General features: G+C 38.8%; 1 protein-coding gene across 1 annotated transcript; it reads right to left on the bottom strand.

Moving 5' to 3' along the window:
* Window positions 1-19,029: 19,029 nt before the first annotated feature.
* On the bottom strand, window positions 19,030-21,675 carry LOC127076804 (uncharacterized). Its single transcript, XM_051018594.1, has 4 exons — window positions 21,169-21,675; window positions 20,168-20,754; window positions 19,980-20,055; window positions 19,030-19,729 (listed from the first exon to the last, which is right to left on the bottom strand). Exons 1-4 carry the CDS (start codon window positions 21,668-21,670, stop codon window positions 19,305-19,307), a joined length of 1,590 nt encoding a protein of 529 aa, XP_050874551.1. The 5' UTR covers window positions 21,671-21,675; the 3' UTR covers window positions 19,030-19,304.
* Window positions 21,676-25,838: the final 4,163 nt, after the last annotated feature.

Genomic DNA, 25,838 nt, shown 5'->3' on the forward strand with positions numbered 1-25,838 from the left:
TGTCTTGTATGTTGGCTGCTAGGGCTTCATTGAGCAGAAAAAGGACCTTATATGTGCTGTTTAAGGTCTGCTAAGTGAATGCTAATCACAATTTGGTTTAATGAGAAGTTTTGCTAATTTGAGCATTTTGGCCTAAGTGCATGGTGTATGAGCAAAAGCTGCGAAATTGGGCCTTTAACACAACCAAAACATCATTTCTGAACTTATTCAAATGGCCAAAGTGATTGAAAATGTTTAATTCAAAAATTCATTTTTGTACCACACTTGAAATAATTCAAAGCCATTCCAAAAATGCCATTTTGATCTATGATGTTTTGATGAATGATGGTTACATATTTGGAAAGAGGGGATCAAATGTGACTTGTTGCAAAAAACCCCACCCAATTTGGCCAAATGGTTTGAGAGATATGGCCTTTTGAAGTTCAAAAATTTCTGAAAATGATTTGATCATAACTTGCCAACCATACATGGGAATTGAGTGTTCTTGGACTTTTTGGAAATGGGAGAACAAGATCTTCAACTTTCATGTTGGGCAAAAATTCATTTGAAGCTTGTATCATGATGTAGGTTTAGGATCAAGAAGTTTCCATTTTTGGCAAGTTTCAATTACAGGTCAAGTTTCTATTTTTGGAAATTTCTTGTCTGGCTTCAAATTCTTCCATGATGGTGTTTGACATGTTATATGAGGCCTATTTGGACATGAATGAGCCCCCTCCAACCAAATCCCACCATCAAAACCATAAAATCAGGCACAGTTGACCATGGTTGACTTTTTAGGGTTTCTGATGGACTGTGCATTGACTGATGACTTATGAACATCCAATCCTTGACCAAAACACTTCAAGAGGACCCCTAGGTCATGTGAACATGTTGGACCAACCCTAGGGCCTTAGCTCAATGAAAATTGTACTTGCTTGCTTGACTGACTGATCTCTTGACCAGTTTGACCTAATTCTTCTGACTGGCTTGCACTGGGGCAAAGGGACAATGCAATGCTATGCAGTGAACTATGTAAATGTTATGACCTAATATGAGAATGTATGTACAAAAGGTAGGTGCAAATTTGAGGTGCTACAGCTGCCCCTATTCAATCAACTGGGAACCCGAATGGATGAGAGCGACGGCTGTCAGACTTTCAGGGTAAACAGGGATTGAATACCAAGAACCGTAGAATTTGCACAATACAGGAATCCACCAATGGAAACGTCCCCTAGGATCTGATACTTATTATTGGGTATTTTTTGGTTTTTGTTTGTTCAAAGGGTACGGCCACATCCAGACATCGCAACGACGATGAATGGGAAAAGAAATCACAACTAGATGCCAACGGACAACTAGGAAAAACTCAACGTTTACCAAGACCAACGGAGAGGTAACCAGACATTAATGAATGACTGGAAGAGATACAACCATACGTCGACGGACGAAATGGGAAAAACTCAACGTTTACCAGGACCAACGGAGAGGTAACTAGACATTAATGAATGACTGGAAAAGATACAACCATACGTCAACGGACGAAATGGGAAAAACTCGACGTTTACCAGGACCAACGGAGAGGTAACCAACTGGGGACGACCAGGAAAAACTCGACGTTTATCAAAACCAACGGAGAGGTAAACAACTGGGGACGACCAGGAAAAACTCGACGTTTATCGAAACCAACGGAGAGGTAACCAGACATTTACTGATGAATGGGAGGAAACTCGACGTTTACAGACATCGAAAGATGATGTTTACAGACACCAAAAAGATCGACCAGACATTTACTGATGAATGGGAAAACTCGACGTTTACAGACATCGGAAGATGATGTTTACACACACCAAAAAGATCGACCAGACATTTACTGATGAATGGGAAAACTCGACGTTTACAGACATCGGAAGATGATGTTTACAGACACCAAAAAGATCGACCAGACATTTACTGATGAATGGGAAAACTCGACGTTTACAGACATCGAAAGATGATGTTTTCAGACACCAAAAAGATCGACCAGACATTTACTGATGAATGGGAAAAAGAGAGATACAACCAGACGTCAACGGACGAAATGGGAAAAACTCAACGTTTATCGAAACCAACGGAGAGGTGAAACTCTACTGGGGAGAGTGAACACAACCAAATCATCAACGGATGATCGGAAAAAACTCGACGTTTATCGACACCAACGGAGAGGAGAAATCTTCACTAGGGAAGGAGGACGACGTTACGAACATCGAAAGATGATGTTTACAGACATCAAAAGACCAGACACTTACGCATGACTGGGAAAGCACCGAAAGATGGTGTTTACCGACACCAAAGAAGACAACACACGCGGGTGCTGACGGGATACTGACATCCACAAGATGACAGGGCAAGGCTGAACACTTGCGGGGGGTCTCACTGGGGAGAAGCAGGCTTTCCTTTTACCAACGGATGAGGAAATAAACATCTGTGGGGATTGTCAACACCAAATGTTGACTGGAGCAACTGTAGCAAATGTGTCGTACAGGTTGAACAAAAATTCGCCTCTGCAGGGGATACGGTCTAATGGGGTTTCGAACACATGAATGCATATGTTTGAATTTTTTATGGCGTAATGCTCCATTTATGAATGGAAATGCTACGCGATTTTTGAGGATGCAATGATCACTACATGCAAAATGCAAATGAACCCTGGCTAGGGAGCCAAAATGATCAGATATTCCGACTCTGTGGGGAGACTCTTCTCAGGGAAATACTCTGCGGGGAACTCTCCTTGGGGAATGGTAAAGCGACTTCGCTGGGGGAAGACTCAACCAACCCTCAGATAGGATAAACTCTGCTTTGGGAATATCTGTTACTCCGCCGGGGACGACCCCTGCAATCCACAGGTAGAATCAACTCAGCTGGGGTTGCAGATATCAGTCTGCTACGGAAACTCGTCCAATCCACTGGTAGGATGAACTCTGCTGGAGAAATATGTCATGAAACCCGCTCCACTCGGGGAACTTGCTGAGGAAAACCCACACCATTCTGCTGAGGAGAACAACTTTGGTGGGGAGAGCGAACCCTGTTGGGGATGATAACACGTCGTATCATACTGGAGATGAACCTCCACAACCCTGCTGGGGAGAAGCACTCACGGCCGCGCTGGAGATAACAGTATCACAAACCCAATTGCTGGGGAACACACAAACAGTCTACTGATAGACTCCGCAGGGGAACTCCCGGGGAAAATAACTGCCAGGCGCTTAGCGGGGATTCTCAACTGGGGAAATCTGCAAGCACAGGCCTGCTGGGGATAAGCAATCCTTAGATTTGCTGGGGGAAGAAGGTACTGTCCATAGACATCTCTGCAGGGGAAATAACTCTGATAGTCTTCAATACTGGCTTGGGCTGGGGAAACGTCCTCCACCCTGAGAAACATTCTGCCCCTGCCCCTGCTGGGGACGTGACAACCTTCAGGCTTACTAAGGAGACACCGATCTCAGATCTGTCGGGGAGATCACACTCTCGACCCATTGGGGGGAGATACGACTTGTTTGACATGGGATGCCGGTCGACTCGTCGAACACTGGTATCCATCATCTACCCACAGTGTCGATTTTCCACTTTTAAGAACTCACATACTCATTTGGACTTTTCTGCTCCATCATCTTGTATTCCCAACTCGTCTGCACTCCACGGAGATCGAACTCTTGGGATTCATACATACTTTCCAATCATCAGACTTTGAAGAGTCTTCTTGATTAACTTTCCAGGATCGTCATCGTAATCCTTCACTGTCTTTTCACCGTTCATCTATCCCTTGCCCCTGGTCAGGCTCTGCAGGGATTTCTTATCAAAAAGGGTTCATATCACCACCGGCAAGTGAATGAAGATATCTAACAGTACCTGCACAAGAGATCGTCAGATAAAAGCGTGCCCCAGGTATGCCCCAGGCGCTTCAATATTTCAACACCTAGGTCACTCAGACTTCCGAATAAGATTTCCAGATTTCAATCTCATAAGCATGCATCGGAAGGGACCTCTATGTTTCGAAAATGCAAATATTCTTATCAAAATAAACGGATGTTTTCATAATCAAAACGGCAATGACACAAAACAAAATTTTATTCGATTTTGAACACACGCTTTATTGACTGGAACAAAAGATGGCTCACAACCGAGCAACACACAGGAAGCAAATCCTGGAAAGAGGTGATTGCACATAAAAGGAAAAATCTATCCTAATGGCAATGTGAAACCGTGATCTCATCGGGTTCCAACTCAGTTACACCTCATATGTCCTCAAGACTTTCCGCCCTTTCTGTCTTCTGAACAAGACGCTTCCGATCGGTCTCTGTCGAAGATTAGCCGAATCATGTCCATAGCACAAACGATCATGCTAGACGCAGTTGTTCGTTTCATTCCCTCTTTTGCCTGGACCGCCCTTTCGGGTTTCAGTCCACCGGGATACCCTTTTTTGCCCAAGTCGCCCTTGCGGGTTTTCAACTTGCCGGGTGTACAAATTCTTTTTCTTTTCGTATCCCTAACTTTTGCCCGAACCTTTTCTCTTTATTCTTGGTTCGCCGGGATGCCCCTTTTTTGCCTGGACCTTTTTTATTCTTTTTTTGTCCAGCGGGTCTCTTTCACGAAGTATTTTCTAACTGCGTCCGCACTCACAGGGGATGGAAAATCGTCGTCATCCGTGGTCGTCAACAACAAGGTTCTGTCAGAGGAAACCTTCTTGACCACGAGTGGACATTCATAACTGTCTATCCATTTGCCCCCCGATCGTCTTGAGGAGGAAGGATCCTTTTCCACCAAATCTTCCATGTGATATGCGCGAGGTCACACTTCTTGGTCAACAACGCGCTTCATTCACTGGGTACAACTGCCCCATGACAAGTAACTGCCCCTCTTCCTCAGTTGGGCTCACCGTATCATACCGAGTCTTTATCCATTCAGCCTTCTCTGATCAGGACATTAGATGGTAGCATTAATTCCTTCCCATACACCTGTGAGGAAGACATTACTCCCAGTAGATACACATCCCAAGGTTCAGTACCCAGGATACAGACTTTATATTCAGCCATCATTGTTGGCGCAACCGACTGTGATCCGGGAGGCACTACCTCATTCAACCTAACTTCCCCATCAGACATCGGAATCCGTTCGGATTCAAGGCCAGGCCCCTCCTCCGGGATCGGTCACTCCCAATCTTTCGATTTGAGTACCTCGGGATGTCCTCATCAGGGATCTCAAACTTCCTTGGTCGATAACCTTTCGTGGGTTGCTGCTAGCTTCTCAAACACACACCTGATCAGATCCATTTTGGACATCCACCAAGTGGTATGAATCAACATACACTGTCTCAGTCGGCGAGCAGCCTATGCCAAAGTACATCAAGTTTTTTCGAACAGTGAGTATATTGTTTCACAGTCGATAAACTTTTTGCTTAGGTAAATTGCATACTCTTTTCGACCAGACTAGTCATGCTGACCCAATACGCACCTCATAGACTCCTCGAGGGCTATCAAGTACCAGATTAACAATCATTCTCCTGGGAAGCATCGGAATCAGAAGTTCCTGCAATTTATTCTCTCTCTTTTTTTTTCTTTCTCTTTCCCTTTTTTTTTTTTTTTTTTTTTTTTTTGCAGGATCAACTTCGATTCCTCTTATCTATTCACAACAAGCCTCGGTAGCTTGATGGACAGCACTCCATAAGTGCACTGATTCGAACTCAACAGTATGAGTTAAACAAACTTGATCAAATCCACCGGATGCCCCTTTTCTGCTTGGGACTAACATGTCATCAACATGGCATTTGCTTTCATGATGAATCATATCGTGAAACAAAGTCACCGTAGACCTCTGATACGTGGCACCGGCCTCTTGTGACTGAACGGCATCACCTTAGAACAAGAAGGTGCCCCTTGTGTGGTGGACCTGGTTTACTTCATATCATCTGGCGACAATTCAATCTGGTCTTGGCCAAGAATCCATCCATGAAGGTAAACTGAGCATTATAATCACCCAATACTCGTTGTGACGTATCGGGAATTCATTTCTCGAACTAGCTCTGCCCACGTCTCAGCAGTCCATATACATTCTCATCTTTCAGCAACGGTTTCCGCTTCACTGGAGGACAGTCTTCTCTTAAGGGTAGTTTGTGCCCCCACAACATTGGTATTCCACCCTGGTGTATCTTGATACAACCAGGTGAAGATATCAACCTGCCCTTTCAACAGGGCTACCATTCTGCTCTCGACTTGCCTCTGAAGCGGCCTCAACTTTCATTTTCCCTTCTGACTTCGGTGGTACTTGGGATGACAAACTTGACTCGCTCCTCGTGCGGTTGAATCACCTTCTCCTCTTGTTTCAATAACCTGGCTACTTCCAGCAAATCACAATCTTCTTCGCCTTCTTCTCTGGCATGATAGATCGGATTGTCGAAGTCATACAGAGGTGTAACCAAATTGTTATCGGTGAGATCATGAGAGTAATCACTTTTGAGGTTGGAACGAGACAAAATCAAAAGGAAATAGAACGCAAAACATTGCCATTTTTATTTGTTTTTAAAACTGCAAAAATAAGCGAAAAACAGGGAACGTTGCTTTTAATTATAAAAACATCCATTTATTACTGATGCAAAATGTTGCAAAATGAAACACATGAGGTGGCCCTTACAATGGACCAGTACGCTTCGGGCAAAACGTATGGCTTTCATGCAAACAAGATTAAAACACAGAAATACTACACTTCTGGATGAGTGACAGTGATGCTTTTGGAGTCCTTCCAGTTTCCTGGTACGCACGACTTTATCCACAACTCGAGTTCACGGTTGCTGTCAACATCTTCAACCACTGAACGGGCATGACCAGGATCCAACATTCCTGCACTGACGAAGGTGTACGGCGGACGACATCCTCTGTTTGGTCTAGACGACTCTTGATCCGGCTGATAACCGACCCCAAACATGTCTGCTTTTACCACGATGTCAATAATCCTTCCCCAGCCTTGGGCCTCTTTGTTCTTCACCAACTCCAGAGCTTGTTTATAAGAAGAAATGGACAACTTCTTCTCTTTCTCAGCGACAAGGGCATTCTCCACCTGGACGGTTTCCCCTGCCAGACTGGGTGCTTTACATCTTACATCGTCCATTTCTACTTCCTTCATCTTTTGGGCTGTACCTTTGATCAATGCACACCTTTCTGTGGCGACGGTCGCACAACAGATATCAACAACAGGGAAAGCTCCCTCCGGCATCAGAGCTTTTGGAACCACAGACATTGGAACCTTCAACTGATTCTCCTCAGTCACTTCCATTTCTCTCCTGTTCTCTTTTACCATCTTTGCCTTTACAGGACCCTGCCTGGGTACGGGGTTGACATCCTCATTCATTATCTGGGCCAAGCTGATAGCCTTGGAGTCCACCATATCTTGGACGATATGCTTGAGAGCTCTACAACCCTCAATGTTGTGTCCGGGTGCCCCAGAGTGAAACTCGCACTTGGCACTCTCATCATAATTTGCAGGCCTCCGCTGCTGTTCTATAGGAATCAATATCCTTGGCCGAACTAACCCCAAATCCCTCAGTCTCTTGAACAGAAGGGTATAAGTCACGGGTGGCTCCTCAAACTGACGATCCTCCTTCTTCTTCTTCACCTGGCCCTCAGCTCTCGGTGTCTTCTGTTGAGGTGGCAGTTGTTGTTGTTGAGCAGGTGGATTGCTGACAGGAGTGGTTACAGTGGCAGCATAAGGGTGATAACGATCTTTGCTACGTTCTTTCTTTGCGGGCACACCAACTGGCTCAACCTCCTTCTTGAATGGACCACTGTCGGAGGGTTTCTTTGCTACAGTACCAGAAGGTTTGTTCACTTCGGAGGACGGAGCCTTCCCCTGAACTTTCTCCACTATCAGCCACTTCTCAATCCTTTCCAATCTCTCAGACATGACTTTCTGCCCCAAGGCAAGCCCTTGCACAACACTGAACAACTCCCTCATCATCTCTTTCAGTTCAAGGATGTCAGCGTTGGGAAGATCCATCGGCTTGAATTGGTTGACCCCCAGCAGGTTATCTGAACAGACGAGCTATGCGCACCGGTTGAATATTGAAACCTACAAAACAGCAAATGGTTAGTATGACTAACACATGCAATGTCTGTCCGTACTAGGAATATTCTGTCCTTTGACTCCGGTTTCATCGAGACAGATAAAATTTATCAACAACATTCTGACATCTGGATGTCTCTCAACCTGAGTCTTGATTAAAAACAATGGACCTTGAGTACGGACGGACATGAGTTGAATGCAAATGAATGCGAAATGATATGATGCAAATGCATGAATGCAGGCCACTGTGCCACCAAATCATCTGAAGACCCCATATTCCTCTGAACCAGTCACATCTATGGGACCAAGTCACCATAAATCCAACTTGGGGAGTTCCGAAATAAACGGAACTGGAGATTACATCATTATCTTCACAGGAGCATCCACTGAACGGATGACAAACGGATCCTCTGAACAAGTACTCTCAATTCAACCCGGGGCTCCGAAATAAACGGACCCCGCTGATAAACCACGGACAGAACTCCGGCGTCCCAGAAATAAATGTCCATAATTCACAGTCACCATCAGTACCGGGAGTCACCAACTGTGCCTGTTAAAATGATCAATGTTCCTTTCGTAGAATATCAGAAACGCAGCATAAATAACCTTTCGTAGAATATCATCCTGTGCACACCCGATGTATGCACCGATAATATCCCACCAGGGTCTGAACTGCTCGTGATATCAATGTTCCGCTAAGTGGCGTACACCACCCGCTTCCCATGAATCACTCTATTCCTAGGTTTCCTAGATTTCACTCATAGCCTGGGTATTGGGCCTTTTACCTCGAGTAACTCCCACCCCAAACAGAGAAACACAGCACAACCAACAAATGAATATGAATGAATGCAAACATTAATGCAAACAATAAATGCAAACAGTAAATGCAAATATATACAAATGAATGCAATAAATAAAGCAGCACAAAGCAACCAAAACCCTAACCTAGAGAGCGCTAGGAGAGACTCGCTTAGGGAAGATGGACCAGCAAGAGGTCAACTTCTCTAATGTCCCCAGCAGAGTCGCCAGCTGTCGCATTACGCGAAAAACCGGCGGGAAAACAAGAACAACAGAGCCGCCACCATGCGTTATTTATCCCAAAGGAGGGAAAGGAAACGCTCAGAGTAAACCTGGAAAAGACGCGGTCTTGCGACCAAAGAGAATGGGATCGGGAGTCGGTTATGCGAAGGGAAGGTATTAGCACCCCTACGCATCCGTCGTACTCGACGGGATCCACGCACAATAGAAAGGAAAATGGTTGCTAAAACACTGCTCAAAACACACACACACACTGGCTGAAAGAGACACAAGAAAACAGACTGAAACTGACTCGGCAGGATATCGTATCCTGGGCCTACTTAGTCTATCGGGCATAGACATCAGAGTCGAAGTAGTTCGGACTGGGGAAACGACACATGCTCGCTAGGATGTCGCATCCTATGCATACGTATCTTCTTGGACGAAGAAGAATCAGAGCATTCGTAGCTCGGCTAACACGCACACAAACAAACACACAACACATGGGTAAACGTGGAGCCCGAATGCCAATCACTGGACTTACATCAGCATCCGAACCAGAACAAAACCACACTGGAACCCGAATGCCACTCGATGGACTTACATCAGCTTCCAAGCACACAACAACACACACAGAGGGGTTGAAGACAAAAGGGGTGAAAAAGAAAAAAGGGCGCCCGGAGAGATCAGCTCATCTCCTGCCTACGTACCTCATCTGGTATGAGGATCAGGGCGACGTAGTTCCCCTACGGAGGGAAACAGGACTAGCCTAACCAGATAACAGAGGGAGACACAATGCTAGGGAGACTACGACTCGAGCCTAGATGTTGTCATGCAAAGTCGTCCCTAAGTTAAGGTTTCTAGCTAACTTGCACAGGAAGCAAGCCTATCCTAAACATGACTTGCACAGGAAGCAAGCCACACCTAACCTAACTTGCACAGGAAGCAAGGGTCTCGATTGCAACTAGGGCAAGAGAAAGGGGAGGTCTCAATCGCAACGAGGGCGAGAGAAGAGAATTAGTGTTAGTTGTTAGTCAAACTCGACAAGACATCGCATCTCGTGCCTACGTATCTCATCTGGACATGAGAATCAGAGTTGCCGTAGTTCGGCTAAACTATTCCCGTTGGTTTGTGTTTTTTAAGTGGACAACGTCACTGCGCAATCTACCTGATGCTCGACCTTTGGAGACTTACTCACCTGTAGTAGAAGGAGTTAACGTATCCTTAAGAGGGGATAATGTTTGTTTGTGTTTTAGGAAAGCTCAAGCAAGAAAGGAAGTCCTATACGAAGGAACCGTGCTACCTTAATTGACATGCAAACGAGACTACACGGAGTCTAACAAACCTAGGGGATACAATCACACCACACAAGCACATACAGCATGAAATAAACACACCAACAAGGGGCTCAAACATCAAGGCTAGGTTTTAGTCGAGGGGTCATATCAACCTCAACAAACAAACCACTGGAACTGGGTAGTGTTAGCTCTTAACCTTGCCATTGAGGGGCTAAGGTGAAGCAGATGAAAGGTGAGTGAAGATGAGACTTCACAGCTCTTATCCCTGGCCTGGGAGAGCTTAAGACAAGAATGTGTGGGTCCAGAAAGTGGGAACCCTTCTACACATTTGAAACTGACTCAACTGTACAATTGTACAAGATCTTGGGTTTGTATCTGCAATGCATCAACACAGTGGTGTGAGCAAAGCAGATGACACACAGAATAGCAGGGGATAGGTTGCATATCCCTTGGGTTCTGCCAATTGCCTCTTCACTTAGGAGGTCTTTGACTCTATACAAGGACAAATGTAAACAGTCACAAACATTGCCTCTTAAGGAGGACTTCAGACAGGTGCCTGGCCAAGTAACAGGCCAGGTCTTCCAGACTACATGAAGTAAAGAAGTTATACCTCAATGCAAATTGCTCTTAAGCAAAGCAAAGCAAAGTTCACAAGGAACTAAAAGCAACTAAAGTACCTGAAATCAGTCAAGCACAGTTAGTATACAAGTCAAAGTTAAATCAGAATGAAACAAAGGTTAACAGTCAACATAAGCAGATAAATGTGCAATACACAAGGTTCAAGGCATGTGAGCCAAGCAACCTACAAAACAAATAGATTAGTCATGATGAACAAGCACACTCAATCAATTTGTATTGGTCTCATTGGGTAATTGTTGCTTAACCTGAAAAAATGAGCTCAAACATGAGTAACAGGACCACTAGGACAAGCCTAGGGTCAAAAGGGGATGAGAAAGTCAAAACAGCAAATGAACTCCAATAAAAATCATATTCAAACAATCAAGAAACAAACTCAATTGGGTCCACAATCATATCATTCCTCATCATCATTTTATAAGCAAAAGAAGTCAAAGCATGGCATATGGAAGCTCATAGAAGTCAACAGCAAGACTCAACTCAAAACCAATCATAAAAAATTCCAAAAATCATCAAATAAATCATGATCAAACACAATCCATAGCATGGTAAGCATGTCAAATTTCAGCTCAATTGGATCATGGGAAGTAGGTAAATGAAAATCAGAAAGGCAAGACAAGTTTAAACATGCTCAAAGAAGTCAACCAAACATGTATCAACTTGAAAAAATCATAAATCAGTGATAGCATATGAGAAATGAATGGGATCAAAACCATGGCAAAGCTTAAGATGTCTACTAATCACATATCAAATTTCAGGTCCATCTAATAAGGTATGAGAATTTCACAAATGAAATGGGAACATGTATCACAAAAAGTCAACATAAGACCAAACAGGGGACAAAAATCTCAAACAATTAGGAAATGCCACAAACAATTCCAAGAAAAATCTCATGTAAACTAGACATACTCAAACACATTCATCCAAAAAATCAAAGCATTTTGAGGTCAAGAGGCATAGTATTGAAAATCATCAAATTGCACATCAATGGTGTGACACAAATTGTCACACCCTACTTCAAAAAATCATAACTTAATGACCAGAGATGATAAATTCATGAACTCTATACCAAAATCACCATGGATGTGTCTAGTTTATGCACAAAAAATTTCAAGGGCAAAGGGTAAAGCATCACTATTTCACAAATGAATTGGTAAAAGGTACAAAATATTGTCACATGTCACAAACCCTAATACCAATTGAAAACCATTTATCCAAAAAATCAGGAAAAAATATGATAAAATAATAGAGATCCAGATGAACACAATGCAAAAATTCCCATTAATTTTGGATTAAAAATGAGGATGTTATGAATTTTGTAAGTTGGAGCATCAAATTGAAATAAAAATTAAAAAAGACATTATTCAATGAGACCAATGGCACGGACGGTGGCAATTTTGTAATTGTTGGAGCCACTTATCAAAACGCAGTGTTTTGGCCAGGGAAAAGAAATGTTGTGATTGGTTGATGGATGAAACAGTGCCATGCAAGCACGTGAACAAGGAAGATTCTGGGAAAAACGCAGGCTAGGGTTTGTACAGCAACCTTCATCATCTCCAAATTCGTGGAAATTTTATTGTGCCAGAAAATCAAATTGGACATACTATCGGATTCAGCAAACATCACACAACACGAATCCATCATTCAATCGCATTAAATCAAGCTAAATAACATGAATCGAGCAAAAACAACTTGGAGCATCAAACTTAAAGAGCAGATTTCTCAGCCAATATGCAATCATTTTCAACCATTCAAAGTTCATTAGAATCATGGTAAGAAGACTTATCATAAGCATGTTATAGTTTGGCAAATAATGAGATTCGAGTTCTTACTTGGTTTTGAAGAAATTGGAGAAACAGTTGTTGTTTGGATGTTCTAGCTCGAAACAGTTGCTCCAACAGCTTCCAAAAGATGACTGGTGATGTATGTTTGGCTCAAGAAAGCTTGGTTTTACCCCAATCCAGATCTGCCATTAGTGAAGCTTGAAGAAAACAATCGCGGAATGGTTGTTACAGCTGGTGTATGAGGCTTGCAATGGACTCAAAGATGATGGTAGATGATGTAGCAAGCAAAGCAAGGTCGAGTGTTTGCAATTTTTCAGAGCAAAGTTCAAAAATGCAAAAATGTCCAATTTGAGAGAGTGAGATTTTTTTGTCTTGTATGTTGGCTGCTAGGGCTTCATTGAGCAGAAAAAGGACCTTATATGTGCTGTTTAAGGTCTGCTAAGTGAATGCTAATCACAATTTGGTTTAATGAGAAGTTTTGCTAATTTGAGCATTTTGGCCTAAGTGCATGGTGTATGAGCAAAAGCTGCGAAATTGGGCCTTTAACACAACCAAAACATCATTTCTGAACTTATTCAAATGGCCAAAGTGATTGAAAATGTTTAATTCAAAAATTCATTTTTGTACCACACTTGAAATAATTCAAAGCCATTCCAAAAATGCCATTTTGATCTATGATGTTTTGATGAATGATGGTTACATATTTGGAAAGAGGGGATCAAATGTGACTTGTTGCAAAAAACCCCACCCAATTTGGCCAAATGGTTTGAGAGATATGGCCTTTTGAAGTTCAAAAATTTCTGAAAATGATTTGATCATAACTTGCCAACCATACATGGGAATTGAGTGTTCTTGGACTTTTTGGAAATGGGAGAACAAGATCTTCAACTTTCATGTTGGGCAAAAATTCATTTGAAGCTTTTATCATGATGTAGGTTTAGGATCAAGAAGTTTCCATTTTTGGCAAGTTTCAATTACAGGTCAAGTTTCTATTTTTGGAAATTTCTTGTCTGGCTTCAAATTCTTCCATGATGGTGTTTGACATGTTATATGAGGCCTATTTGGACATGAATGAGCCCCCTCCAACCAAATCCCACCATCAAAACCATAAAATCAGGCACAGTTGACCATGGTTGACTTTTTAGGGTTTCTGATGGACTGTGCATTGACTGATGACTTATGAACATCCAATCCTTGACCAAAACACTTCAAGAGGACCCCTAGGTCATGTGAACATGTTGGACCAACCCTAGGGCCTTAGCTCAATGAAAATTGTACTTGCTTGCTTGACTGACTGATCTCCTGACCAGTTTGACCTAATTCTTCTGACTGGCTTGCACTGGGGCAAAGGGACAATGCAATGCTATGCAGTGAACTATGTAAATGTTATGACCTAATATGAGAATGTATGTACAAAAGGTAGGTGCAAATTTGAGGTGCTACACCTCCAAATCACCATGAAGGAAAGTCGTTTTCACATTCATTTACTCAACCTCTAAATCAAGAGTAGCAGCCAAACTCAATACGGTTCTAATTGATGACATCTTTACAACAGGTGAGAAAATTAAAATCAACACCCTTTCTTTAACGAAAACCTTTAACTATTAATCTGGGTTTATATCTTGTAGACTTAGAGTTTCTCTCATGTTTAACTTTATAAATCCATGTGTTTTCCAAAGCCCTTTTGCCTTTGGGCAACTTCACTATATCATAAGTGTGATTATCATGCAATGATTTCATCTCATCATGCATTGCATCCATATACTTTTATTTTTCATCACTTTCCATGGCCTCTTGAAAACACTCGGGTTCACCCTCATCAGTCAAGGTCACACACTCATTCGAATTATACCTTGTAAAAGGGCGTCTCTGCCTGTTAGACCTCCTAAGTTGAACTTGGGATGATTCTGGAACTTCATCAAGATTCTCATCTTGTGATATATCGCTATCCCTTTACCATCATTAGTTGGAATATTTACCTCATCTCTAAGTTGTTGATCATCAACATAATCATATGGCTCACCATTGTGATCATCACCACCAATAACATGCATATTATAACTAGGTAACCAAACTGGATTAACATTAGACAAACTAATATCTTTCTTGGGTGTAACTTTCTCTACCTTATCAATATCTTCAATAGTTTTATCTTCCATAAACACTACATCGCGGTTTTGAATAAGCTTCTTCCCTACAGGATCATACAACCTGTAACCAAACTCATCTTGTCCATAGCCGATGAAGATACATTGTTTTTACTTTGCATCCAACTCAGATCTTTCTTCCTTTGGAATATGCACAAAAGCCTTACAACCAAAGACTCTAAAATGATTATACTTGACATTCTTTCCAAACCATATTTTGTCTGGAACTTCACTGTTCAAAGCAATCGTAGGAGTGAGATTAAGAAAATGCATTATCGTGTAAAGTGTCTCACCCCAATGATGATTAGGCAACTTAGCTTCAGAGAGCAAACACATACTCTTTCAATTAGTGTTCGATTCATCCTCTCTGCTAAACCATTCAATTGAGTATTTTTAGGAGGAATCTTTTCATGTGCAATACCATGCTTCTTGCAATAGAATTAAATGGTCCACAATACTCTCCATCATTGTTTAAACGAACACATTCAGTTTCTCACTCGTCTGCCTCTCAACCAAAACATGTAATTCTTTAAACTTTTCCAACACTTGGTCTTTTGTCTTCAAGGCATAAAACCATACTTTCTTGGAGAAATCATCAATAAATGTAACAAAATAAAGTGCACCACTAAAGGATTTTATCTTTAATGGACTATAAATATCAGAATGTACCAATTGAAACAACTTTGACTTCCTTGAGGGAGGATGTCTCTTGAAAGATACTCTAGTCTATTTACCAGACATGCAATGAGAACACGTCTCCAAATTTATATTATTTAATCCAGGAAGAACATCCCTTTTGGCCAAATCATTCAACCCCTTTTCACTAATATGACTAAGTCTTCGGTATCACAAGGGTGCTTCCATGTCAATAGCATTCACACTGTCCCTAGCAACCATATCTTTTGTCCAATAAAATTTAGAAAATTTTTCCCCTCTAGCCACAAACAAGTTACCTTTGTTAAGTTTTCACTTTCGAGAACCAAAGTGATTATCATAACCATAATCATCTAGCATATGCACAAAGATCAAATTAAAGCAGACATTTGGAGCATGTTTGACACCTCTAAGAAAGAATGTTTTCCCATGTTAGTTTTCAAGCAAACATCACCAACACTAATTATCATAGATACACCATCATTACCCATCTTCAACACTCCAAAATCAACAGAAATATAAGATGTGAAGAAATCCTTCCTTAGTGTAACATGCAATGTAACACCACTGTCAACTATCCACATGCTCTCATCTGATACAAGATTAACAGACTCATGATCACGGAGAATAACAAGATCATTACTAGTAGCAGTAGTAACACGATAATCATCATGATATCTTTTTTTAGACATACCCTTTTTGCCTTTGTTCTCTTTTCCACTGATAGAAATACTTATGTATGTGTCATGTTTTGTGACAATAATGACACTCCATATTCTTGTATCGCGACTTGGATTTACTTATGTTATTCTCTCTACCACTTTTCGGTTCCTTTTTATAACTTTTCCCCTTATTTTTAGTGACAAGTACCTCGAATTGAGATGAAGAACCATATGTCTTCCTTCTCATCTCCTTATTAAGAATATCACCCTTAGCCGTTTCTAAATAAACAACACCGCTTGGAGCCGAACTTGTGATAGAAACCTGAAACGTCTCCCAAGACTCTGGTAAAGATAGCAGTAGAAATAGACCAAAAGTTCACCATCAAATTTGATACTCATTCCTGACATCTGATCAAGGAGCCCTTGAAATTCACTCAAGTGATATGAAATAGAAGTCCCCTCCTTATACTTCAACCTTATGAAGCTATCCAATAAGAACAATTTATTATTCCCTAATTTAGAGGCATACAAAGACTCTATCTTCTCCCACAAGGTTTTTGCATGTGTCTCATTAGCAATATGATTATAAACATTATCTTCTACATATTATCGAATAAAACCACATACATGTTGATGTTCAAACTCTCATTCTTCATCAGACACATAATCCAGCTTTCCGGAACTAAAAACCGGTAAATGCAATTTCTTCATAAATAGTAAGGCTTTCATATTTCTCTTCTATGAATGGTAATTAAACCATTCAACAATACCATCTTCATCTTTGTATTTGACTTCATCATTCAAACAAGTAAAATAACTCTTAACCAAGACCTTTGATGCCACTCTGCCGAGAAATTAAGACACAATAACAAACCAATACGCAACAGATATAAAATTCTTCAAACTTGTAGGAACCTTGAGGATCAACAACAAATATAAGACGACAAATCGAACAAATAAAGACACAAAAGAACATCGATATTTTTAACGTGAAAAAGTCCTCAATATGAGAGTAAAAACCACGATTCGTCCATACCAAAGAAATAATTCAACTATAATCAATTAAGGGTACAAAAGAGTCTTAAAGTACTTCACAAACGAGTGCTAACAACCGCAAATCACAAATCAAACTAGCTTACAAATAAGTATAAAAAAGCTGAAATATTTTCCAAATCTGCAGCTTTAGTGCAAGGCAGATAACTCTTACCTCAAACGTTTTTTTTTTTTAAATTCAAAACGGTCAAAAGTTAGATATATGTGTTACGAGCCTGCCCTCCAAATTTGAGCTCGATCCAATGACTAACGAATCAGAAATCATTGATTTAGTGAGACTGATTGCAGAAAAACGAGAATGAATTTCTCTAGTTTTTTCTCTCTTTTGAATCCTTATTTTCTCTCTATCTCTCTCAACTTTAAATTGATCCTCTCCACTTAAATAAGTGAGATAAATAGACTAATCATATTTGGATCTTTCTCCACATAATAAGGGAGCTCAAACCCAATAACTTTTAGTGTTGCATCTCTCTCACCCCACCTCTAACTAAATTTTTGCAAACTCTCTTTTATTTCTTCTTTCGAAACTTCAGCGGAAGCTCTTTTCAACTTCTATTTTCTTATCTACATTCAAAGTAACACCGTCCTAACACACTTTAGCATCTAGCTCATTTAGATCTCTAAGATGATCATTAAAGAAAAAAAAGTTAATTACCAACCGAACGTTTTAACCATGTCGGACAATGGTAAAAAATAAACGATATATGTTCCAGATCCATATGTTCCAGATCCATTGAACTGCAACATTCTACTCCATTATTATCCATTCTTAAAAAAATTTAACTAGTCACCGTCTCAATTAAACCCAACATAACATTCCACTCCATTATTATCAATTCTCGGAGAATTTAACCAATACTCTCACATGGTAACTGTTATTACCTTTATATTCTTTCTTTTTTTGATTTTCTATCGTGTTTAATGAAAATTAGATAAAAAATCACAGTTTTCAAAAAGTTTCAAAAAAAGTTAAAAAAGTATTAGAATTTTAAAAAAAAAGTTTCTGAAAGTTTTGAAAAATATTTTTTACATTATTAAAATTTTTGAAATTTTCAATAAAATTCCATACTTTTTGAAATTTCTAATAAACTATAATATTTTTCAAAATTTTCTAATAGTGTTAAAAGAATGTTAATTGAGTATGAGTTACTGAAATTTTAAAAATCCAAAAAGATAAGATAAATATTGGATTATTCAAAAAGTTCGTACCGAAAATTTAAAAATAAATTAGCAAAAATTTATAATAAATTCAGAAAATTGATTCCCATTTTCTATTCAAATTTGTAATTATGAAAATTCGTAGGAGAGGGACAGATTAAATGCTCCCCATCCCGTTAACAAGAATTTGTCAACCTTTCTTACACCCACCAGGACAGAACCAAGTGTTTTTTTGTCTCTCAAAGCAACGGTGTATCAAATTATTTCATCCTAAAAAAAATGCATCCATTTTTGAGGACATGGAACTACACAACCCCTTCTTTTTACTTTTGAAGACTTGGAATTCGTTTTATATTAAAACATTTTTTATATAACATATTGCTATATAATACCACTAACACTAATTATTTATCAGTATACTTGAATAACTAACTTTTAAATGTCCACTTTATATTGGACAAAAGAGATCAAAGAAATAAAACTGCAGAAAAATACCAAGCTCATGTGATTTGCCACTAGACAAATACTAAAATAGAATCATAAACTCAGCTAGTAAAGTCAAAAGTTTCCGGATTTGATCGGAAATTACTTAAACTCTCCAGAGTTTGCCAAATGAGAATTTACATGTGAGTTAATTTAAACTCCAAGAGCTAACTCAAGAGTTAGACAACTTTGAGAGTAAGCTAAAATTTTTAGACTTCGGCTTATTGCAGATATAATTTATGTTTTCAATTCAACTTGTATCTGAACATCATCTACTAACTAAGCGAATATTCATATAAACTTATGAAAAGTTTCTTTAAAGCAGAAGCTATTCCAAAGTGAATCCTAATCTGCCATTTTTAACCCAAAGTGTTCCTTTAAAATCTCTTTTGATGTCATACCAAAACCACTGGCCACCTTTTTCATATCTTCAAATTTCACCATTTCTCTTCTTATCTGTTCCTTTATTTCCCTGATAGCACGGTACAACGGCTCTGACTGACTTAAGTTAGGGCATTCCAGTTCAGACACTACCTTGTCTAACTGCTCATACAAGTTCTTCAAATTCAACTTCTGTGCCTTGAGTTTTTCTTTCGCCACCATATATTCCAGCTCCTGCGAGTTTCTAAGACCCACCAGAACGTCATCAATCTCAGCCTCAAGTTTCAAAGAACGTGAATGATGATCATTAAATTCCTTCCTTAATCTAGCTTCTGAACGGATTTCATTCATGGTAACTTCCATTGGATCAATGCCACGACGTGCCAAGCCTGATTGTAAGAACAAAATATTCAATTCTAATACAATTACAAAGAAACATGAATTTACAGGATCAGTAGTGTTGACAGTCATAGAAGTCAAAGATTAAAAACACGTTCATTTTCTGGATGTAAAGTCTTACAAGAGCCAAAAAAAAAAAAACTCATATATCATATATGCAGTTGAACACCTCTATAAGCCATTGATGTGAGTGAAAAGTAGTAAAAACTAAACAGCTAGGGATTAGGAAAGGACATTTACCTGCAGAATGAGCCATAGGATTGTCATCTCTCTTCCTCTTCTTCTTCATATTTTCACCATTGCTCACACATTTGAGCTGAAACAAAAATTATCAACTTGGTCATAATAAGCCTTACAATATGTAACAGATTACAAACAAGATGTTTTTTTAATTTTATTTCTACCATCTAAACTCATTTGAAAGATACCTTTGTGATGGCCAATTCAACACTATTCAGAAGCTTCTTTGCGGCAGGTTTTGTTGAGCCGCGCAACAGACAAGCGCCAAGGTCTAAAACCTTCTTCTTAATTTCATCATCCAAATCAACAGTTATACTTTTACATATTTGAACAAATCTTTCAACATGAGAGACAAGATCAGTTCTCCCATCACATCGTCGGCAATGGTACTCAGCATCTAAACCAATACTTTTCCCAACCGTACCAGCCAAAGAAGACCGAAGCGCACATTCCAGATGAGCAACATGGCCACATATACCCGCACCAGCATTTACGGGACACTTAATATAACTATAGCCGCCATGAGCAGTACTAACAGCTTTGCAACAAAGAATGCAGGAACAACCCCGGCAAAACCCAGACTCAGAACAACATATATCACAGGACATGGCCGGGGAATATTTTATCGCCACTTCAAAGTTCAGGCTGTCGCACATTTGATTCCCCGCTTTACACTTCAGAATATTAGTAGTCCGGCCGTCATCAGAGTCATATTGTCCTCCTGCCTGTGGTATCTGTTGAAGAGGTACAGCAGCTATCGGCACCACATTGCCTCCTACCATACAATTTAAACACCAAAAGAGTTATTATTGATTAAGTAAAGTGATCATCTAAATACGCAAAAGTCTACATTTACGACACATTAATAAAAATTAATTACGTATTAGGGTAATTGAACTGAGCTTAGCACTAAATATACCATCAATTCACAAAATCGGAGGTGTAATTGAACTCAGGAGGATCTAGTTTCTTAAATTCAATGAAATCCCCCAATTTTACATCCGAAAATTGAAGACGAAAATCACGCATTGAAACCTTTATAGATCCATAAAATTAATGAAATTGAAATCAAAATGAATAGATCGGTAGATAAAAATCTAAATTCTCGCAATAAATGAAGAACATACAAACGAATCGAATTTAATAATCTACAAAACATTGAATAAATAAACGATCTGATGTTCATTACCGTTGGTAGAAGGCTGAGCTGCCGGAATCCTCCATGTGAAAGATGCGAAGAACTTATTCACATCAGCGTCCGGAAAAGTGGTCTTAATGTAACGTTCAGCGGATAGCTTGCTGGCGAAGATGTGACGTTGTTTGCGTTTAGATCCTCCATTCTCCGTCTGACTCAATCGAAGCGGTAAATAAAGGTACCGATCCTGAAAGCATAATCCGTTAGTCTGAAGTCTTTTCCCTGACTTCCATCCCCAGATATCACCGGGCTCCGGCCAATTTTCCGGCGCGTATGGTAATCCTTCGCCGGATTCATCAGCTGCAGCTGGCCGAAGATTCATTTCAGATGCTTTTTCGAAGATCTTGTTCCTCCCCATCGGAACTAGGGTTTTTGATTCTGTGGATTGTGAAAATGAAGAGAGAGAAAGAGATGAGCTAAATAAAAGGAGTAGCTGAAGTAGCGGTTTCACAGTGATGCGACAAGAAAATGTTTTATTAACATAACCCAAACTCATGCATTGTGTTGAAGTTACAAGTGTTACTATGGTTATAAACAAGAGTTACAGCGTACAAGTGTTACTAGTGTGTCAGTCAAACTCAATTAATTAATAAAATAATAAATGTTGGTCAATAAATGTTAAAAAGATAATTCTTCCGGTACAAGTTAAAAAATCTATTTATAGTAAATTTTTATTGAAAAACATTAAAAAATTAATTATATATTTTTATTAAAATTAATATATAATTTATAAAATAATTTTTTTATTTAATTTTTAATTTGTGTCCATAAGAAAGTAAGATAATGTTTTTATTTAATTTTTATATATATATCCATTGTTAGCAATTTTTTTTTATTAATATTTTTTCTATAATATCTTTTATCGTATATGATTTTATTTATATATTATGATAAAAAGTAAGATAATTAATTCATAATTAATATTGTATTAATCTTTAAAAATAATAAATAAATATTGAATTGAGATAATTTTATTGGTCCAACTCAAATGCAATAATATTGGCGAGGTCATCCGAATTGGGCCTAGTCGAAAAAAGGAGGGTTGATCTTCTAAATTAAGTTTGTCACTTGTTCTTGCTAAAAACATTAAAATGTTGATTTTTCTGTTATCTGTCAGGGGGAGCCTAAAATGATTGGTTTAAGTGTTTGTTTTTGTATTTTCTCCGATTCAAAAGTCATGCCTCTCCATCATTTTCTCATGTCCTTTTATAGGCTCATTCCTTGCCTTCATCAATTATGAAGAGTCCTTTCATCTTCCATTTGGTATTCAAAGGCTAAAAATTGTTCCCGCTTCGCCTATTCAATTTCAATTCTTAATGACAGGTAACGTCCCTTTCAATATGACACTGTTATGATCTTTCACCTTTCGAAACTGTTTCCAAACGGTGACCCTCCGATCATTATTCCGACTTATCTGAGTTCAAATACCCCATGGTGCGAGACTCACCACCTTGGCCTTTCAGGACCCTCAATCCGGCAAGATGACGCATTCTTAGATCGAGCTACATCTCGGATCTCCTAAGCACATATGGGTTCTAGCTTTGACTAATACTCGACTTCCACCCGAACCATTCTTATTCCATCATCAATTTTTTCCGATCTTACATATCGATCGGTCAATATAAATTTTCGGGATGTACATCACTCGAACTGGTATCCATGATTTGTTTCATTTAACATACAAGAGAATGCTCTTTCCATCCTTAAGGGTGCGTCACACATCCCTGAAAACTCGAAAATGCTCTAATTACATCTGAAAATGTATTTTCGAACGCACCTAAAATAACATCAACAAAGATGTTGCAAATGAGATACCTCTATTTTATTCACAAAAATGTCCAATAATAAATGTATCTTTATAAAATGTTGAAACAATCATTATTGATCAATTTAAAGTTAATAAGGTAACTCCTCTAATTTAATACAATACCTATATAGTATGTTCATTTTACATATCGATTTTTATTTTTTGTAGATATTAATGTAATTAACAAATTTTATTATTCTTAATATTTTTTTTGCTATAATATCTCTCACATTATATAATTTTTATTTTATAGATATTAATGTAATTAGTAAATTTTATTATTCTTAATATTTTTTTCTATAATACCTTTGTCCATATGATACATTATTTAGTATATATTATGATAAAGTATTATAATAAATTTATAATTAATATTTTATTAATATTTTGAAAACTATAAATAAATATTAGACTATCTTTGACCATATATAATTTTATTTAGTATATATTAAGTATTACAGTAAATTTATAATTGGTACATTATTAATCTTTGAAAATTATAAATAAATAATAGACTATTTTTGACCATATATGATTTTTTTAGTATACATTATGGTAAAAGTATTATAATAAATTTATAATTAGGGTTTTAATCTTCGAAAACAATAAATAAATATTAAATTTAGATAATTTTATTGGTCTAAAAATGGACGATTCATGATAAATCGATCCAACCTAAATGCAACAATATTGGCAAGGTCGTCCGAATTGAGCTTGATTGTCTGAAGGGGAACCTAGTTGTCCAAATTAGGCATGGATGTATGAGCGGGTATCTATGACATGTTTCAATTAACATATGTGACTAGTGAGGCATCCAAGGAGTAACGGTATGTAAACACCATTTATAAAGGAGGGAAATGTCTCCCCTATAATGGAAGAAGAACTAGTCTTCCACTATTCTCAATATCCAGCCCATGAAGCCTCCTATATATATTCATGCCCAAGGTTTGAAAATGGATCAATCACTAATTTCAACAGAAAACACATATAGAGAGTCTTTTGCACGAGTAGACTCTCCATCTTTATTGTACTTTTAGAAAGTACAATTGGCGTCCACTATGGGGTCCCAGTAAAGCTGACTTGAGTCTCAAGTTTAATACATGCCACCAGAGGTAACGACGATGGTAAAAAGGACAACTACGTAAGACTATGAAAAGAAGGCAGTTATGGTTGCAAACTCGTTACCTACTTAAAATGACGTGATTGTAATGGAGTTTCTTGATAATGTAATTGAGGTTGCCAAGCATTGCGACATTCTAAGGCAAGCTGCTTCTTGATGCAGTGATTAATACACATAGCTCTAAAGAAAAATCATTTAAGGTCCCCTTAATGGGTGTTGAGAATGGATATTATGTATTTTTGTGTAAATACATATCATAGTAACCTCGTCAAGCCATGTGTAGGTCATAGTACTAAGTAACTGGACATTATACTAGAACAGTTTCTAGCTCGTGGAACAAACTGAAAAGATAATTTAAAGGTTATAACTATGTGGAATCTATCAATAAGTTTTTTATTTTGTTTTGGTTTCATAAAATACTTTTGCACTGCTAAGCAGCAAATGCTCTCTCTTCCTTAAATATCCCATATGCATGTTTGGCTGGGAGTTTGTCTACTCAATTAAATGACATATCATTTTTCTATGTTATTGTTAGAATATGAAATTTTGGCTAGTGGAACAATTTTTATTCTCGTCTGACGACCTGTATGCTACGTCCTATGAGGATACTTCCTTGAGTGTCAAGCAAAAAAAGGTTCATTGTCGTCATACGGGACAATTATATATTGGACCTTCATTGAAGAATTATTGCAACCCTACGAGGTAATTATATGTTAGACCTTCACTCAAGAATTATTATCGTATTACAGTGCAATTATATGATGGACCTTCATTGAAGGATCCTTGTTGTCTTACGAGACGATTATATGGTAGACCTTCATTGAAGGGTCCTTGTTGTCGTGGGATTGCCACTAAAGGATCCTCTCCAAGGGGAACTCTACTAAGCACTTTAGGGACTTGCCTCAAACAATAAATTTGTGCAACCAAGGAAATGTAAACATTGAAATCAATGGACAAACTAATAAAATATGAATATCATAAAAGGAATTGCCATAAAGACTGTACATTTTCAGTAATAAATCCTTAAGGGCTGGTTACAAAGAGGCCTATAAAGGATGGTAATACATTTGTTAAAAAAGTAAACCAAAGCATCAAAATGCATAACTTCAGAGCGGGGTTGGTTACTTGTCTTCTTGAACTCGCCCTAAGTAATGCCCGAGGGATTCAATTTTTCAAGTCTCGTCTGAGGGACTCGACTATCTATGTTTTTCCTGGGGGACTTAACTTTCCAAGTCTCATTTGAGGGACTTGACTATCTAAGTCTCGTCTAAGGGACTCAAATTTTCAAGTCTTGTACGAAGAACATAAATTATTGGAGTATTATTACCAAAGACAACACTAGGGCCATTTCCCACTTGAGTTAATCATTTAACCCTTCCTAGGTCTCGTACTTGAAGGATTATAGTCTGGGATAATTTTATTGGGCTCAAGAAGGGACAATCCATGATAAATCGATCCAATCCAATATAAGTGAAATTGACAAGGTCACCCAAATTGTGCTCGGTCACCCGCATGAGGGCCTAATCGCCCAAATTGAGCATGGTCGTCTGAATTGGTATCCATGACCCATTTTATTTAACATATGTGGTTGGTGAGGTTTCCAAGGAGTAATAGTATGAAAATACCCTTCGTAAAGAAGGAAAGTCTATATTAGAACTAGATTTAGTTATGCATCTATACCTTGAGTTTTGATGATAACAACATCGTATTTGTGTGAGAACAATTTTGCCATCCTAA

The sequence above is a fragment of the Lathyrus oleraceus genome, chromosome 4 (assembly GCF_024323335.1).
Source record: "Lathyrus oleraceus cultivar Zhongwan6 chromosome 4, CAAS_Psat_ZW6_1.0, whole genome shotgun sequence".
Taxonomy (NCBI): domain Eukaryota; kingdom Viridiplantae; phylum Streptophyta; class Magnoliopsida; order Fabales; family Fabaceae; genus Lathyrus; species Lathyrus oleraceus.